This window comes from Branchiostoma lanceolatum, chromosome 2, assembly GCF_035083965.1.
Source record: "Branchiostoma lanceolatum isolate klBraLanc5 chromosome 2, klBraLanc5.hap2, whole genome shotgun sequence".
Taxonomy (NCBI): domain Eukaryota; kingdom Metazoa; phylum Chordata; class Leptocardii; order Amphioxiformes; family Branchiostomatidae; genus Branchiostoma; species Branchiostoma lanceolatum.
The window spans coordinates 33,447,539-33,467,292 of record NC_089723.1 but is presented as its reverse complement, the minus strand read 5'-3'; the positions used below and the strand labels follow the sequence as shown (position 1 = coordinate 33,467,292).

At 41.9% G+C, this 19,754-nt stretch overlaps 3 protein-coding genes across 9 annotated transcripts in view; 1 reads left to right on the top strand and 2 right to left on the bottom strand.

The window, feature by feature from the left end:
* The window catches only part of LOC136428735 (cadherin-related family member 1-like), a 29,834-nt gene extending 24,194 nt beyond the window's left edge, over positions 1-5,640 (top strand). For both annotated transcript variants that reach the window (XM_066418461.1, XM_066418462.1), the window contains 4 exons: positions 90-262; positions 983-1,138; positions 1,915-2,366; positions 2,643-5,640. In XM_066418461.1, the coding sequence (XP_066274558.1) occupies positions 90-262; positions 983-1,138; positions 1,915-2,366; positions 2,643-2,758 (897 nt within the window). In that variant the 3' untranslated portion in view covers positions 2,759-5,640. The remainder of the gene's footprint in view (positions 1-89; positions 263-982; positions 1,139-1,914; positions 2,367-2,642) is intronic.
* Positions 4,170-19,754, bottom strand: part of LOC136428738 (kelch-like protein 14) — a 33,646-nt gene continuing 18,061 nt past the window's right edge. For all 6 annotated transcript variants that reach the window (XM_066418464.1, XM_066418465.1, XM_066418467.1 and 3 more), the window contains 6 exons: positions 19,427-19,562; positions 15,116-15,271; positions 8,041-8,181; positions 7,443-7,601; positions 6,815-6,936; positions 4,170-6,317 (listed from right to left, as the gene is read on the bottom strand). In XM_066418464.1, coding sequence (XP_066274561.1) covers positions 6,150-6,317; positions 6,815-6,936; positions 7,443-7,601; positions 8,041-8,181; positions 15,116-15,271; positions 19,427-19,562 — 882 coding nt within the window. In that variant the 3' untranslated portion in view covers positions 4,170-6,149. The remainder of the gene's footprint in view (positions 6,318-6,814; positions 6,937-7,442; positions 7,602-8,040; positions 8,182-15,115; positions 15,272-19,426; positions 19,563-19,754) is intronic.
* On the bottom strand, positions 8,943-13,736 carry LOC136428736 (polypeptide N-acetylgalactosaminyltransferase 13-like). Its single transcript, XM_066418463.1, has 2 exons — positions 11,799-13,736; positions 8,943-11,401 (listed from the first exon to the last, which is right to left on the bottom strand). The coding sequence occupies exons 1-2, from the start codon at positions 13,346-13,348 to the stop codon at positions 11,101-11,103; spliced, it is 1,851 nt and encodes a 616-aa protein (XP_066274560.1). The 5' UTR covers positions 13,349-13,736; the 3' UTR covers positions 8,943-11,100.

Sequence of the window (19,754 nt, the reverse complement as noted above, 5' to 3'; positions counted from 1 at the left end):
GGACAGAAATCAAGATATACAACTCGTTTCCTTTTTTCCAGCGATACAACACACATTCCGACAATTTACCGTTGTTGGTACTTTTCCAGCTGGCCATGCGTCAGTACGCGGTGGTGAAGGTCGTGTGCATGTACACGGCGCGAGGCGTGGCGTCAACTCACTTCAGCCCGGAGAGGGATCCTACCATCGTCAAGGTGGCTGACGGCGAGATGGCCTACCACCTGGACCTGTACCCGGACGAGCAGTTCACCACGCCTTTCAAGTAAGAAAATGTGTATTCGATCAAGCAGTCCCTGCACCAAACATGAAATAACAAGCGTAGAGCTAGGTGACATGAGAATGGCTATGCTATTTCAGGTACGGAGAAGGTTGCAGGTGACAACATTCCCTGCACAGCGTGTCAACAATGACTTATGTTTCTTTAAAACTTGTGGTTAGAACTTTTGTGGCAGCCGAAAAGAAAAGTATTGTGATGTGATGGCGATTCAGCACCATACAAAGCACCCCCTAGCGCCCTAAAAGAGGCATAACAACAGATCCAGGGGTTTGAAGTAACCACTTCAGCACATCGTTATGAAGTTGTGCCAGCCGAAAAGAAAAGTATTGTGATGTGATGGCGATTCAGCACCATGAAAATCACCCTCTAGCGCTCGAAGAGAGGCACACCAAAAGATCCAGGGTTTTGAGGCAAACACTTCAGCACATCGTAATGAAAATGTGCCCGTCGAAAAGAAAGTACTGTGATGTGATGGCGATTCAGCACCTTGAAAAGCGCACCCTAGCGCCCGAAGAGAGGCATAACAAAGGATCCAGGGGTTTGAAGTAATCACTTTAGCACGTCGTAATGATGCTGAAAACATAAAACATAAAACAACTGACGCCACAGCTTTTCATCACCACTTCTCAGCCTTTTCTTTACAGAACACTCTAGAAACTATACGACATCCACAAGTTACATCCCATATTGTATCTCCCACCCCAGGGTATATCCCATTGACGTCAGCACGGGCGAGTCCATGTACTTTGAGGTGGGTCTGGACTCCCCTGACGTCGCTCTCATCGTCTTCGCCGAGAACTGTTGGGCCTCCACGAGTCCCAGCGGAAGCACCGCCAACGCCCACTGGATCATACAGAACGGGTGAGACACACGTCAATCAATAATTCATCTCCGTCTACTCGGAGACGATGAATAATTTATTCCCTCTGATGATGAGATGCTGTACAGGCATGGTTGAAAAGTGTTGGCGTGGCCAGTTTCTTTATTCTAAACTGTCAAGTGTTCCTGCACACAAAGTACCACAGGCCAGACGCAGGGTAGTTTAAAGTGACAAAGCCTAATCGATGTGAGATTGACGTCAATAGGTTATCCAGAATCATAGCGTGTAAGATAATTGCCGTTTTACTGTCTTTGTATTTGACCACCTTATGGTTAGTAATTTTGACAGATAGTTGAAATAAGGAGTCTGACAGCGAAAAGGTTACAGCAGGACATAGCAAGTTAGCAGTCGTCTATTTGAGGACAAGGAACAAACAAGAATAACATACATAGGCGAAACATTTAACATTTAACTTAACTTTTAGCACGGTGAAGTAGCCGATTGACACCCAATTCCCTATCAATATTGGTTACAGAGTCAGGCAGCAGGGAGAAGGTTAAAAATCTATTATCACCAAATGAAATCTTCTCTTCGGTTCCCAGGCAGCATAGTTCAAGATAAGTTGGAGAGACACGTGCGTGTAAATTCTTCAATCACTCTCGGAAGTAGTCTTACTAATAGTCTCTTAGCAAAACCCCAATACGCCCAAATTTAAAAACGTTTTGCCTAAAGATACGTCCTTGTTGTCCATGAAGAACCAACTAAATCCCACCAATACACAATATAACGTAATAAAGGTGAAGCTTTTCCTTTCCAGTTGTGTCGTCGATGAAAGTTTGCAAGTCCTGCCGTCGGACCAGCGCCGGTTCCGCTTCACCCTGGCCGCCTTCGAGCTCTTACAGTCGAACCCCTGGGTCTATGTCTACTGCGAAGTCGTGGTCTGCAACGTCACCGAACTCAACTCCAGGTGTCACCAAGGGTGCATTAGCCAGGCAACCGAATCTCCGCCGAGCGAAGACGACAACTTCCGAAGGAAACGCTCGGACGGCGACGGCATCCGAAGCAGTGGCGAGCTGTCACGAACATCGCTTCTGAGAAGGAGGAACGCCAGAGACAATGTCGTCCGAAGACTACACGAAGTCGCGCGGCAGAGAAGAGCGAGTTCGGCAAGCCTCATAACACTGACCACGCCCGGCCCGATATCAGGGTACCTGGCGTGTGGAAAGAACTGTGGGAATCAGAGGGAAACAGCAGCATTACCACAAGTCGGTAAGTACACTCTTAAGATTTGTTTTTAAAGTAGGATCAAGGCATGGTACGCAGGAGCAGACGGGGCAATGAAATGAAGACATAAAGTTTCTTAATTCTGTTCAGTTTTCAGATAATGGATTTCTACGTATGGCGCATCTTTAAAGATGATGGTGACAAATAGCTGTAGAACTTAAACATTTTACTCTGAGCAGGCGTTATGAGGAACAATATAATTTTTACATAGATGCTGACTTCTTATTGTTAACTTTTGTATTTCATCTCTGTTTATCGCAGGCACGGAGCGATGGATCCTGTATGGCACAGTGTTAGCGGTAGCGTTGATGGTCTGTATCACCGTACTCATCTCAGTCGCGCTCATCCAACGCAGACTCAGCAACTCAGCACGGTGAACAACGGTTCAGGAACATATGGTTTCAGAGATCAGCTAGATGATAGTGACCAATCAAATGAGTGCCTGTGTTGAAGTAGACCAATCAACATCCTTGTAACATGTAAGGCAAAGATGGAGAATTAGCCTTAACAGAGCGCCTGAGTGTGTGCTGCTTTGTGATAGGCTGCTGTTGGAACAATGTACCTATAAACCAACTATTGTGTATGCATTAAAGCAATGTTGAAGTATCATCATTAAAAAGCAATTGGTTGGTATGATGGCTAAAGAATTAGAAGGGAATCTAGAACAGTGTTATTTGTGAATTGATATTCTCGAATGGTGTGAGAAACACTACATTGTGTGGAGAAGTATTGGTTATGGTTTAACATTAATGTGCCCTGAAGCACTTTTCCACAAACAATTGCTAACAATTCAGCTGGACTGAGCTGTCAAAGGTGAAATCTTAACGAGGGAGTTCAAGATCCTATAAGGAAGGATTTGAAGAAAGCAAAAAGTATTGATCGAACTAGTAAAAGATTGGGAAAGTGCTATCTATCACCAGAACAGGCTCGGGGATGGTGTGCTGTACATACAACATGTGGTTCAGGTATTGTTGAATAGAGTCTAGTTTTCTACACAGAGGCTATTGCAGAGTGTATGTGACTGTAGATATGTGTACAGGAGAGGAATAGGACCGATGTTCTATCTATATGTACAAAAGACAGAGAATGTTGTATATTTGGATTAAGAGATCCTGTAACATTGATTAACATTTCTGGTTCTGTTCAACCTTTCAGTGATAGTCAAGGATTTGTCTAAGTATTTATAATATGTATGTCAGGATGATCAAAAATAGGAATGATTTCTGTTTACAATTTGTATCTTAACTTTTTAGTCATTCATTAACTGATTTACTTTTTTGTTTATACCACATTCTCTGACTGACCAAATAATGTGGCTCACTTTTTCATGATTTCCAGTAAAAAATGTTTTTCCTTAAGTCGAGGGGCAACCAAGCTGTAAATGGGTTGGACTGTTGGAGTCTAATAGTCAATGTGTCACACTGGTTTGGTCGGTAAATTCATCTATGCAACTGCTGTAGTATGTTGCCTTATAACCACCTCGAACTTAACAAGAGACACCAACATGACATGATAAGCATTTTGCTGTAACATACCAGTAAATTATGTACTAAGTATTTATTGTGCCAGCTTAGCTATAGCTAGGCAACACTTCCGTCTTTCTTTAATAATAGACTGACTTTTTTCTACCTCTCTGCTCTGTTGCAGTCGAGTTGAGCGAGACATGCATCGCCTTTACATATGTAACAGACTTAAAAACACCATTTCCACCTACTAGGATAATGTTGTGCAGTCTCCCCTCAAATAACCTCCCATGGTTTGTTCAATAACTTCTCAGACAGAGAAATATAGAGTACAAGGGTATAATATATTTATTACACATTTATACAGACAAAGGTACTTCAATATTACTATTGAACATTTATACAATGAAGGTACCACTTACAGAGGAAGCTAAAAGCTTCTTAGAAGACAGACAAACAAATACCTCTCCCAAGAGTGTGAAGGTACAATGTACAATATCAAATTTCACAGAAAATCCATTTCAACCCACATAGATTAGATGCCCATTTTGGTTCCTTAAATGGCTTAGTGAAAGCACAATATTTTTGTTTTGCACAACTACATTCTCCAGTCAACATACTGACAGGACAAGGTTATCAGATTCCTGGGTTTTGGCAATTTTGTTTATTGTGTTCAGGTCAAGGAAAGACAAGTATTGAAGGCAAACATCTAACAAAAGACATCAAAATGAAGATAGTGGTACAATGTAGCTGTCTGTTCCCCTTCAATGGAATTGCAACTTGAACAACTTGAACAAATACCATTTAATGTTCAAGTCAAATGGCATATGGAATGATAGTGTTGTACTTGTAATTTTGAGTATGTACATGATTGAAATATCTAATATTACCACCACTTTCCATACTTCATCCCATGTAAATGTCTAAGCTTGTATGTCATGACTGTTCAAAACTGTGGTTTTTAACCTTTGTCATGGAGTCAATAGTCCAGTTCTGATTAGTCAACATCAACATTGCAACTTTAGATATACACAGTATATAATAACTACATGAATTTCCTACAACTACTAGAACTAATGTCAGTTGTTTGTACTGCAGCAAAATGTTGCACAAACTTTGTCACTGCTACATGATCATTACAACTTCTATTGATTCACTTTTCACAAAATAGCAACTTTTCTTCCCAAAAATAGTACAAAAATGGTAAGCCTGCTTCTGATGTGAATGACAAGATACATTTTATTATAGGATAATGGAATACTGATATTGATCAAATCAAGTTTGTTGTCATGATTCATACTCTTAATAAACATGACAGCCTGGATCCTGCTTTATAATGAAGAAGCATTGTTGTCATGGTTGAGCAATAACTACATGTACCCTGTATGTTGATATCAACTTGTACCCTAAGTCTTGTAGCTGATAAGTAAGCATTTTGTACTGGTTAGCCTGTCGTGGTTGAGAATGGACAAAATGCAATGTTGTGGTACAACCTATTCTTGTAGATTTCACAGATATACTGAATGATTCTGTTGTCTTTATATACATGCCCATAGAAGTGAGAATATTTGACAAATGTTTGAAGTAAGATATATATGTATGGGTCCCTGTATAGATAGCCATAAGTGTTTGAAAATTTGAAAGTGCATGTTGTTTATTCAATGCCATGGTTGAGATTGTATTCCTTCAAAGAATCAGCATTACAAGAAGCTAATAGACGCCTACAAAATAAGGAAAACACATGAAAGTCCTATCCTATGGTATCTATTATTTGCAATAAACAATACAATACAGGACTTCAGCCATATATATTCTTCAATATCTTGACCAACTCATGGAATGTTCATAATAATAACTTTCAGGGATATCAAATGATGTTTAATTACATAATTCACACATGCAACAGTTAGCTGCACCAAGGGCAGCCAGAACAACACAAAATGTTTCCACAGGGTTAGATTAAATATCAATCATGTTTGCAAAACATGAAACTTGAATGGATAAACCTGGTACAACTCTTATAAGGGAGCTGCTGTCATGGATCAAAAGTGCCCCCTTGCACTTGTGGTAAGAAAGACATGCAAAGACGCTGAGGATTTTAAAAAAATCAAGCAGGTGGTAGGGGATAACAATGTAAGCTTAAAGTGCATACACAAAAGCAACTTACTTAACCTTCAACTGCTAACAGGTAGCCATTTGGTTACCAGGTTAGGCAGCAGGGAGAAGGTTAAACTCATGAAGGGAGAAAACAAAGAAAGGTATTGGACCCCTTCCATGTGGTCCAGCTACTTTCTTCTGCTGTCTCTTAAAATGCAGCGAGATGATGTGGAAGGTCAAGGGTCATGCAGGACACGCCCGCCAGTGCCTCGGGTAACTCCCCCTCATAGTCCCACTTGTCGTCCTCCGTGTTGTAGCACTGCACAGTGGTCTGGTACTGTCCATCATTCCAGCTGTACCCGCCCACTACAAACACCTGGGAACATGGGGGAAACATCAGAGATGTGTTACATGAGAGAAAAAATTTTACAGGTGTAACACTGGACAGTCACAGGTCTGGTGCTGTCATTTATTCCAGCTGTACCCTTTCACTTCAAACACCTGGAAACATGGGAATAAAACATTACAGATGTGTTACAGTAGTAGTCCACTTTGTTCTGCTGCTTCAGTAGTCTGAACACCCTGCAGCTGCATTCAGTCTTTCTTCAAATCTCTCCACTTTGCCCGGTCCATCGCAAGTTTACTTAGCTCCCGTAGTTTACACAGGAGGGCAAAATGTTACAGGTACAGTAGTCTGGTAATGAGCATTATTCTAGCAGTATCTGTTCACTACATGTTTTCAAGTAACTCGTACACATTTCATGGCTCTCCTCAACAATACATTGTCTTAAGAGTGTCTTATATTCCTTTACAGTAAAAATCATGACACCCAATGATGCTGAGATCAAAATCTAAAGTACAGAAGAAACCAACCTTGCGATCTAGCACAGCAATGCCCGGCCCTGTCCGCCCTTCCATGATGGGAGCCACTGTGGACCAGGTGTCGCTCTCTGGGCAGTAAGACTCCACAATCAGCACATCTATACACTGGTTACCTGCACAAAAACACAAATCAAAGATCTCATACCTCTGTGAAATATGTAGTTTTTTATTGAGATTTTGTGAATTTCTTGCTTTTTTCATAATATTGTGAATTTCTTGGCAACAGACCCATTTCCATTCCTGGTGGCCATTTTGAAAAGCGCTCGCACAAGGCACTGTCTATACATTTTCCTGACAGCCTTCAGGACCAACTTGGGACACAGGCCAAGCCAAGCCAACCAGTCTCTGGTTACACCATCTTCCACCTTACATCCTGTAACTACGGACACACACTGCCACGAACGAACGAACAAACACACAGACTGAAAACTGTAACAACAGTCACAATTTCTTTCATTTGTCCAGTCAAGGACCTCATTGGTCCAGTCAGCATGAACACTGATTCAAACCTAATCATCATCCAAACTTTCTACATGGCAAACATATAACACTTGAAAATATGATATTACCAATGAAAATGCAGTTTTTATTGAAAACTACATGTATGAGACCTACTAACCCTTTGTATGGTTCCCACCAATGACATATATTTTGTCCCTGACAGTAGCCATGGTGTGGTGGGCCCGCTTGGTCCCCATCACAGCCTTGGTGTCCCACTGATTCTCTGTGGGGTCGTAGGTGCTCATGGTGTTCACAAAGTCCCCATACACAGCCCCTCCTGTAGATGAGAGCAGCATTTCATCCTTATTACCAAGCCTGTATTACCAGCTAACTAATACATTCACTTCTTCATTAATGAAGTTGGTAAAGTTTTAAGAAGCTGCCTTTAATGTTAAATGTAAACTGTCTCATGATTATGTCCAGGTTGTGACATTGACTTCTGTTTTAAATGTTCAACACCTTCCCTTTTTGAGAACTTACAACAGTTTACAATAGGTAATTTGAAGAGGAGTGCAACTTTATGAATTCATACATGCCCTCTAGCTATGTCTTGTTAAATTGCAATGACAACCCTCAAGACCCTGCCACAAACCAAGGAGGTTTTAAACCTCCTTGCACAAACACAAAATTGTACTTTTCATCTGAGCCAATGGTTACATTCCTATCCACCACGTGAAGTGCAGATCCTAAGGAAAGCAAAGGAGGATTAGGTTTACCTGATATGAAGACTTTTCCATCCCACACAGTGCCGGCGTGAGCAGCACAGGGCTTCTCCATGTTGGTGACATGTTTCCACTCATTCTTGTCAGGGCTGTAACACTCCACACTGGCAACATAGCCATCTGCATTTCTGCCTCCTGAAGACACAGAAAGTGCAATGTAAGAAAAAAACATTATGGCAATAGATTCCAGGCGCTGTACTTTAGAAAATTCTGTATGATACTAACTAAAAGGTTTATACCATTTGAGGAAAAATAACAGTTGGGTCAATGAAAATGTGTGCAATACACATGACATGTACATGCAGACTATAATAGAATTTCTACGCTATAGCCTTCTGGAGTCTTCTGTGTGGTAAGCCGTCTGGACCAAGTGGTTGGTGGTTCAAATCCCAGTCCGACCATTAAAGTTCTGCAGGCTATTGGGTTGCTGACATTAAGCCAGTGTCACAGAGCAGGACAATAGCTTGCGCGATGTGTCTGAGAGCTCTAAAAGGACACCTTTGGAACTATATGCCTCTCGTTTACTGCATATTTATAAGTATCGGCTGATATTTGCAGGTCATGTGATTTTCAAGCAAAAAATATACTCGGATCTCGGATTTTTACGTTGGAAAACCTAATGGTGATGACCAAGTCTGTTCACAGGTCATTGACAGTGTAACATCGGCTTTATAGAGGGCCTCATGCCAATCTAGGAATACACCACTAGGATTTTGGGCATGCGTTGTGTCTTCCTGAACCTACAAATGGACAGTAGTGCCTCTCATGACTTGACCTAAGGCTACTCTACAACTTGTTCTCTGTACATAACATTCAAGAGCCAAAATCAATGGCATGGAAGCTCTGTAAAGCATCATCCCACAGTCATAAAACATGAGCCATAAACTGCAAGGGAGGAGTCTACCTTTTCATTACCCTTTTATTGTTACATGGAGCAAATGTCACCTATAGCATTAAATGTCCAAAGAAACAATTAACTTAAAGGTGGAATAGAATGTATGATAACGCTTGTGATGGGGTCACAGTAAAGTTCATGCATACATACTAAATCAGGGGAAAAGACAAAGCTTTTTCTTCCTGCTTTGGTACTTTCCTCTAGTCTATTTTGTATGTATCAAATCATGCAGAAAATACTCCGGGCAGAATTGATATTTCTTCTCAGTTATAAGTTCACATACCTTATTTTGAATTAATCTTATTTCTTTACCTTCCTAGCCTATGAAAACGGAGTTGTTCCTTTCTACCGAAACAATACCAAAATTATAAGTAGTGACTCCCCTAGCCTAATCACAACATTTTAATCATTTTTGTTATCACCTGAAAAGTGAAGAGGTGATCTTTTAAAGGACAAGATTATAAGACTTACTATGTACACACTGTAAATTCTATTTACAAAACAAGAAAATCTGTGACAATGCACACATCTAAATTAGCAGCGGCAGAACTTTTTGTACTTGCAGATCATACCATTCATCAAACTCAGAGGCAGAAAATAGTGCTGTAACAGTTGTTTATCTAAGTTGATGGACAAAACTTTCTGATGATAACATCAATCACTAGGAGCTGTAATAATTCAATTATTTGAATACCTTTCATTTCTTTTATCTAACTTAAGATGGCAGGGTTTCCTATCAGTCAAACTTTGAGACATGGGTCCACTGTTGGCTGAGTGAGAGTAACCCATAAAGTAACCTACACTCATAACTGATTTACCTTTGCACCTTATAACACAGTTTAATAAAGCTACATTCTGTCATCTTCACCTGAACCTGACTTTGTTTAAACCTGGACCATGGCCGTTTGCTGACAAGGTGTGACAGGACTACCTGTCATGTGTCAGGAGGTCGCGGCCATTACAAGCCGCACGGACAGTTAAGTACCGAGCATCCCCTCTATTTCCAGCGGTGGGCGGGCCACAACCTTTCTTTATCATTGCTCCATTATCCCACAAAACAACTGTTGACGCGGAGTCTAAATGTCACAGCGCTACTTCACGTGCGCTCCCGCGACCTCTCCCGGTGCGGGAACCGGCCGGGTGTGAAGTCGGCAGGTGTGTCCAATTTTCGTGTCCAACGTTGGCGACCATCAAATTTACCAAGTGCAGTCTCTTCTGTGCTTCATTACGTTTCATTTATTGCTTCATTATAGAGCTGTCTCCTGCCTTGTGCAGGTATAATCAGTGTCAGGGTGATGAATGGGCTGCTAATTTGCCATACTCAGGCAATAAAAATGACTGATTCAATCAATAGCAGCGCGAAGACACCCTTTTCTCTGACATGAAGTTAAAGACGTAATGGTTCCCTCAATGGAAGTTAAGTCTGATAAGTAATAGACACATTCATTGCTTTTAATGACTGTTGCACCCGTTAGATGGTTATAGCAGTAAAACATGCAATTTTTGACGGCACACATTTATCAATGAAACAAATTAACACAGAGATGTTTTACTGACTCAGAGGTGAATCAAGATAATGCATGTTCCACAGTTAGAACAAACCTCTATTAACATTAATCTGCCGAGTTACATAAATCCGCCACTTTGAAAAACAGTGGGTTTGAGAGATCTCTAGTGCAGCACCCCCCAAGTATGCACAGTTTAAACATACAGGAGTGCATTATACTAGATGTTGGGTTGGAGATCTGTTTGGAAGTATCTTTTCAGGGTGGCGGAATTATGTACCCTGGTGGAATTATGTTCAATTGGTAGATGTTAACTGTCAATCTTTTAAGGTGGCAGTTTGACAGCTTTTTTTTAAAAATCAGCACAAATACATTGCATCACCAATGTTCTACCATACTTTGTGATTTTGATGTTGCAGAGAATGCAGAAACTGACTTACAAACAGTGATCCCATGTCTTCACATAGAAATAAAATGTTAGCACAATGGATTCAAATGATAGACATTATGATTTTTGCCTTCTGCACCTGTAGTGATCATTTTTATCCTTTCAACAATTGATGAGATCTTCACACATTCTGGCATAGTAAATAAGTAGAAACTATCTTTTACATAAATTTACAGTGTAATGTAAATAAGGCTGCTCTTAACACATCACAGCTTTACTTCAGAATCTTCAATGTCATAATACTTTCCAAAAGACCAGGTTTGAAACTTTCCTCTTGTACATGGTACTAATACGAGTCCCCTTAAATCATTGGTGATATCCATGCACAATCCTGTGGCTTTATCCACAAAGGGTTGACCAGAGCGCTCATGACTCCACACAATGGCCTCTTCGCTGTCACACGGCCCTTTTGTAATCTTCAGTAGGTCTGGCCTGATGTGGAGTCTGTCCTCTCCGTAGGTGAGGCAAGCTGAATCGTCAAACTTGTACATGATCTTACCATCAAACCTGGGGAAACAAGAGACATGTACAACACTTGTAGCACACAAGTATCACCAATTGCTTCATTTTTAGGCTCCTTTACTGTATAGAATATGGTTAAATCTTCATCTTGGATACACTTGAAAGAGAATTAAAAATTAAAGACTCCTTTTCTGACCTTTAGCACATCGTTGTCCATACACCAGAAGAATGTTGCTAACTACTCCTTTTAATAATAATTTAAAATACTCCAAATTCATTATTCTCCTCTACATCCATCTTGACTTTGATTTTTCAATCATTAAAAATGTACACCACATTTTTCTTCTTTTTTTTTAACATCCACCTTCACCAAAAAATAATACTCCCAGTCCTCCATCTTTTCACTTTTTACCCAAAGTGACTGACACTGATACTGTCTTACCTCAATGAGAAGAGCTGGTGGTTTCCCATTCCATGGCAAGCAAATGCACCGATTTCTGTCTCCGAGAAAGAGTCCACACAGAGCGGGATCCCCCCTTTGTTCCTTATCTCTCCACGTGCTCGAACCTTGGTGTCCGGAATGTGGAGTTCTGGGATGACATTTTCCAGATACCACTGGAAACTCTTGCAGCCGAGGTTCTGTCGCAGCCGTTTGCGTTCAGAAATGTCTCCCATCTTTGCAAGCTCGACTTCTATACCGGGATGCAGGGTGTAGTATATCTTCCTGTACTCGTCCAGCCAAACTTCGGCCAGACGTACGTTATTGTGGTGCATGACCTCCGTGATGCTGCTGGCGTTGTTGTAGTTGTAGGGTTGGGACTTTCGGAAGACGTGGCCGACGCGCGAGCACGGCACGATCTCCAAACTTCCGCCACACATCCAGATCTTGAACGAAAGCTCCAGGTTTTCCCCACCCCATATTTTGAACCCTGGGTCGTACCCACCAAGCTCGTAGAAGAACCCCCGATCAATGGAGAACAGACCACCTGCCATTGTTGGTGACCTGATTATCTCATGTTGAAAGACACTATGGGTACGACGCTTGGCTTCAACAGCCGGGAGGGGAACCCACTGGAAGAACAGCTCCCAGTCAAATCCTCCACGGACATTCTCGTTTGCCACTTCATAAGCGAATGTCACTTCGTTTATCCTGTCTATGGACGGGCAAACAACTCTGGTCCTGTCCTCCCTAATACGGTCCAGAAGGGGTTCCAGCCAGCCGACATTACACTCTATGTGGGAATCAAGGAAAGTCAGCACCGTTCCTGTGGCCAGTTCTGCCCCTTTCAATCTCGCCCGAATCAGTCCAGCTCTCTGTTTCAGATGGACAACTTTAACTTGGGGAAACTTCGACATGTACTGGTCCAGCTTCTGCTTCAGGTGGCTTCGCCTGCTGGCGTCGTCTATGAGGAGGATTTCTTCCACAAGATGAGCTGGAGACCTGTTGATAACACTGTGGACTGACCTCAGCAAGGTGGACCAAGACTCCTCACAGAAACACATGATGATGCTGGTCGTCGGTAAGTTGTCAGCCACCTCCTGCTCAGCGCACCTTGGGGGTCTTGTGTCCGGAAGGGACCTCTCGTAAGGAATAAGGTCGCTGATGAACTGGTTGAAGGAGGCTGCTTTCCAGCCTGCCGCGATGTCTGCCTGGTGCTGTGGCATGGAATCCCTCACTGCCTTTCCTCTCGCACCAGGTGCATGGGGATTCCTCGGCTCCATTGTTGCATCAATGTTGAGGACTCTGTGCTTTCCAGCTTTTTCCAGTTGAGATCCTCTTCCGCTCGTAGAAAAGTCTGCGTTTACCACTTTTGACTCTGAGCGTTTTCCGACATCACTTTTGTGATTCGCTACTTTCGGTGCAAGGGTGAGCCATTGAGTGGTGGTGCCCTTTCCCAAATTATAATTCAGAAGGCTCAAGTTGATAAGAAGCCAAACAGTCGATGTCACCAAAATGGTCCACAAGGACCTTTTCCACCAAATAGGATACATCGTACTGGAACGGGCGTAGATTTGCACAGGCTACATGCAGGCTGCTTTGCCACTTCTCATGGAATGCACAGCGCTGTGCATAAAATGCTGACTAATCCCACTTTAAAAAAGTTTACAAACCGGATACTTGTCTTTTAGTCTATGTTAAGAGCCACCAGATGACTGGTAAGCCTCTTTTCTTTAATTGATGTGACAGTACCACTTAAGGCTACCTCAGACTGTGAGCGTCGGGGTCAGTCTGGAAATATGTCACAGCAGTTTCTTTGTAAAAATCTCAAATTTTTCAGGTACATTAGAGAGGCAACGTTTGGAGAACACTGAGACAAGGTAATTGAAAATTACCTTTCTGATCACAGAACGGAAACACTGAACTAAATCTCATTGAGTTGAGCCACTTGTCTTTCAGTACCACCATATCATAAGTGCTTTTCAATAGTGAAGAGCACTTCTGTTCGTTCAGCTTCCTCTAGTCAGATCCTAGACCTTCTAAATCATAATCATTTATAAAACAAACTGTACAAAGAGCTGATGCAATATCAACTGTGGTGAGAAACTATATCATATATACTATATGAATGTAACATCATAAATACCTCAGGCAAACATAAATGCAATACTAGCTGTTTGTTATTATCTTTTCCAAAATTCTAGGCTATCACAAAGTCTATCCTCCATTCTTAACTGTCCTCTCACAAATATGCTTTCCACAGTAGTGAGGTCAATGACATATAGGGCACTAACGATTGAGGTCGTTGACTTTAACCAATCTGCATAAAATATGTCATACAGAGTACTTCACATTCTCAAGTGAGTCAGTGACGCACATGCTTGCTTTGATAAACAGATTCGTTGGACAGATTTGCCTTTGGCATAGTTCGTTTCAAGCATTGTTATCAACTTCACCAAGGCAACACTCTAACACAGGGGCTACAAAGTCATGGTTATATGTGCCTGCTATGTAGTGAATGAAAGAAAAAAAGGTGGTTTTGGAAACCTGCAGAAGTTTAAAAAATTCCAACAAAAGGACTACTGCATGGGTGAAAACAATCCGGCCATAAAAAGAAAACTGCTCTCTTCAGACAACTTGGAAAATTCTTCTTCAACTTTCAAGTTTTCCCATAAAAATTGTGTTGGCATTTGGCCATGCTTGAATTTCAATAGGCAAAGCTATATGCTTCTGAATCTTTGTGGAGATAACTGCACAAGTGTGCCCAACACTTTAAAATTACTTCCAAGCAACTTGGCAGTACTTTGCAGATTGTCTTGAATGATACTGAGTATGACTTATCCAGGGCTTACTAGTAATCTAAACAGGGGAACAGCCCTGACCATGTGCCCTCTTACCCTGGGGAGCAGATCCTCTGACAAGCATAAAATTCTGATTGACCAGGGATGCTGCTAGGTCACAAGTGACCACAGTCTTCAACTGTGATCTCAGGACAGTAATTTGGCCCCTCATGAAGCCTTAGAATGCCCCATTTTAACATAAAATTCTCTAAAACACCACACCAAGGAAGGGGGGAAACCTCCCCCTTCTACACCCCCCCCCCCGCTTGGTCGCTCCTCTCCCTCGCAATGCTCCCTATTGTAATTTTTCCCTAGAAAAAAAAACCCTGGGACTTACCTATGATAAAATTAACATGGCCTAACTCCACGCCAAGGAAGGGGGGAAACTCCCCTTCCACACCATTCCCCCACTTGTTTGCTCCGCTCCATCGCAATGCTTCCCCTTGCAATATTTCCCAAGAAAAAAAAACAGGGACTTACCTATGGCGTACAGATGTCCGTCCACACTGCCCATGTAGAAACAGGACCGTCTCTCGTTCATGGGGGCCACCTGCAGCCAGGTGTTGAACCTGGGATCGTAGCGGCTGACAGAGTTCACGCTGTACTTCCCCTCAGGGTCCCATCTGTCCTCACCACCTGAGAGGAAAAAACACGATCAACTTGATAACGTTACATGATTTTGTAGTAAACATGCATTTTTGAAATGCTCTGAGATTTCAGGATGTTTAATTTTTTTCACACATCTTCTTCTATACTTCAACACCTGATAGGAAAAACACAATCACTTTAATGATTATGTTACATGACTTTATGATAAACATGCATTTCTAAAGGCTCTGAGATTTCAGGACATTTCAGTTTCACACATCTTATTATATACCTCACCACCTGACAGTAAAAAATACAATTTATTTAATACTAGATTCTGATTGTAATGTTGGGGATGTTGAGATCCTGGTTCCAATTAGTTGGTAACTGGGAGACCCCGGTTCTGGGCAGGACATCTCAGCTAGGACTACACCCCGAAAACAAACAGACAGAAAATGCCCTTATTCAAGAGGATGAATGTAAATTCTAAGACCTAAAACTGTCTTTCTCAAATAGACTCAACTGTGCACCAAATTGATATTGACACACTGATAAATATAGGAGGGGAAAGTTAAGACTCCAGGGTCAAGACTGGGGAAAACATGCAACAGCCAGCATGAAAACTAGAAATCACCACATCACATGTCATTGTTTGCTAAAATCTGTGATAAAACAGTTCTGTTTTTCTGTTGGTTTTTTTGTAGCACAACCCCCAGACTATCCGTTCAGCACCAAGGACAAGTACAGTATATAAATACTGAGATCATGTTTTCGGTCATCTCTTTTGGTGAAAAGGATCAGATTTTGTGTTTTGGTTCCTTCTGTTATCTTGCACGTATCCTAGGGCCAATGGCTCTGTCCTAACTGCTTGATTTTCCGTAGGGGATTGAAATGTTTGAAGTCGATCCATCTGAAATAGATGTATACTTGTCTGTGCATACAGAGAAAAGACCTGCCTAAAAAAAAAAAAAAAAAACAGAAAAATGCATCTCTGATAATTCTGACAATCACTTATCAAACATCAAGTAAAGCAGATACAAAAGCCTTTCAAAAGTCATTCTGAATAAGGCAAAAATAAGACAAAAACAACCCAACTGCATAACATTTGATTGATGTGCACTGCACTTGCCAGGGCCAAACATAGTCCAACAACTTTAAATGCTGATACAAGTAAAATCATATAATTCCCATTGATTAGTGCTGTCAAAACTTAAGAAAACATGATTTATGGTGATGCATTGTGTCGAGTATTTTCTGTACTTTCATTGTACATCATTCACTGAATAAAGGGACACGTCTTTAAGTTAAAGCAGTAGGATTCCTTCTGTCCAGACTCCAGAGACTCGGTGCAATTAATACCAAGTTAGAGCTTAAGCCATGTGTGGCCAGTTGTGGCTGAATCTGTCCCACTCCAATCACGTCTGTCCATTGCCATTCTTCTCCCTTAGCCCTGACATTTGTCAACGTAGAGTTTTAATTTCCGAGTCCATCTGTCGGAGCCAGTGTTTCAGATTGATAAGCACTGTGGACTTCCCGGTCCCTTGTGAGGGTTCAACAAAACAACGCGCTGACATTTTGCCTCAAGCCCCTGTGTATCCCAATCATTTCAAGCAGCGGCAATTTATGGGTTTACTGTGCTCAGAGTCAGAACTTCTAGGCGTCGGGTCGGAGGGCGTCCATCCACAAATATCCTGACATTTTGTTACTGAAGAGCCCTAAAACACCTGACGGATTTCGTGCCATTGTCCACTGAATGTCAGAATCACGCCGCCGTAGCGGGACTGCCGGAAAAAAATGTCAAAGCTGAACTTTCCGGTGGTCTCCCACGCAAATATTTACGATACGTCTTCCGTGCGTGTCGGGCGCCGCTCGGACCACGTAGTGAGAGCGGCGAAACCGAGGCGAGGGGAAAGTGGAAGAAAGCGATAATGGCTGTTTCATAGTTTGGAACTAATACTATATAAGTACATTTCCACAAACTTGAGCAATCATAAAAAGACAGCTGGGATCATGTATTGTAGTGTGGATTACTATGTGCATGTTAGGGTGCTGTGAAACTTCAAATCATATTTTGTAATGTATTGCCCGGATATGGGAAAGAATAAGTATGACATTTTCTCCACTTTAGTCCAGTTTCTGTTGAAAAAAAACCCCCACCTTTCATTGGATTAAGTGTTTTAAATCCAAATGTACATTTAAAATAACCTTAAAAGTTTTACTTCCCATTTCTAGTATCTCATGCACTACCTTTAACATGGGCATGCATGTTCCCGTATCTTGTTTTGGATGAAGATTTGGCCTCCAAATGTATGCGGCTATAAAATGGGAATGGACTTTGAAGTCTCCTTTACCAAGAAAAAATATATCAACTTTATCCTTCTTTTTCTTTTGTGAGACAAAGAGAAGCCATATGGCAACAAACAATCACATCGATCATGCCGTTTTAAAATTTGTGTGGTAACATTTAAAGCAAGACCAGAGTAAAGAAAAGCAGATGATTTTGATACTTCTTTTCTAGCTACTTTAGGTAGACTAGTCATATATACTAACTATAGAGGTACTATAATACACTGCATTTCTTGCTGCCATTCTACAGTGACAACTCTGGAACCTTTTGAACCAAGCTGCTCGACATGATGATGGAACCTCTATTGTGCTTGTCTCACCAAACAGGAACGACGTGGCTCAATTTCTGTCAGCGAAGGATAACTTTGGCGGAAGCACGTACACTTTACTCTATGTCAATCCTACATGTTCTGTCCGATCCAGTTTCAAGCCCTGTCAATCATATTCTTTTGCAACTGTAAGTTGCCCAAGGCCCTCTCTTTTCCTGCGAACAGTCTTAAGCTACAAAATACTTCTGAACTTTTCACAAGGTGTTCAAACGATTACATCTGACAAGTGGTGGCTACACCATTGGTTCATGTATTTTCCATCGCCAAGGGTCTGTACATGTGGGTCTGTCAGTTTGTGAACAGCGCAACTCAATCGTAAGAAGTTGCAGATGGATCTTTATGATATCTGGTATATTTGTAGGTGTTGGTTGGCCCCCTCATGGCTTTCTAAGGTGATCTGGTTTGATATGTCGTGTTACGTTCTGTTAGCATCATTTGGAGACGGTATGAGTAAGCAGAACTCTAGTTGGAGCTTGAAAACCATCTGGTCTTTCAATTTACAGACATAGGAAATGAGGCTGGGGTGCCTGAGAAACAAGTTATTCCGCAGGCGTGCCCACCGGCTTGCCGGCCAACCCTCAGCAGTAATAACGTGGACTCAGCAGGGATGCCAATCACTGCATGTTGGCAGGATTTACTCAAACTGCTCGCCTGCCCCCTGAGCTTTAGGCGCGTTTAACGTGGTCACTTTACGTCAATTTATATCAATTAAGCAAAGCAGGGCTGACACCGCCAACCTAATTGATAATTCTGCGGGAGGGACCAGCGTGTGGAGGGTTCGGTGCCAAGGCTGCTGGTGCTTTCCCATTCAACTAACGCAACCAGAAAGGATATTTGCTTCAATCTTCGTTTGAAATGGCTTTGAGTGATTTCAATTGATTCCGAAATCAAGGGCAACTTTTTTTCCTGGTTTCCCCATCACTGGATGAAGTCTGTCCACAGGGTTTTGTCTTCTTCATATTTCATAAGACGTGGTGTCAAAATCATGACTGCACGCACAATTCAGAGGAAGAGTTTGGCTTTAGGGAATTGTCAAGTGCAACGGTAGGCTACTCTCCTGGAACCCATTACATCAGCACTTCCTGTACACACCTGCACAGGTCAGGATATTAACCTTGCTTTGAAAACACACCTGTCAGAAAAACAGGTGAGGAGACACCTAGTAGTGTCACACACGGAGCACACTCGGAGCACATGTGCTCGGCGTACTCGGAGTGTGCTCAGAGTACTCTCTTGGAAATGCGTGTGTTAACCCAGTCCTAAATGCTGAGATACCGTATATGTTGAAATTTTCCCAGTGGTTTGTTCATGGTTTTCGCGGTGACCTCTTCACTGCAAAGTTAGAGCCACAGAGAAAATGCTTGTACTGTCTTCTGCCCACCTAACCCTTTCTTTCAACTGTAAACTTTAATAATAGAACCCCTGTGAACACTCTGTTTACTTCCCATCGCAAAATTAAATCCCATTACTTAAAGCCTGGAGTTACAGTGCTGCTTCAAATTGATTGAGAATGAAATGAGATTCCCACCTGCCACGAAGAGGAAGTTGTTGATGACGGCTACACACTGGTGTCCCGTCTTGTACGGCATGACGGTCAGCGGGACCCATGCTCGCTTGTCCTCGTTGTAGAAGTGGAGAGGGTTGTTGACAGACTGGTCGCCGGCCTGGTGCATCATCACAATTAAAACACTATTAAGTACTTTTCTCTGAAGACTATCTTTGTTTGTTTGTGCGTTGTTTTATTCTTGAAATTGTTGCCGTTTGAATTTTTTTGTATAGACAGTAAACCTGTCAAATACTTTGCGACCACCTACACCTACAAAAACAAGACTGTCTTTGTTTGTGTCAAGGCTGTC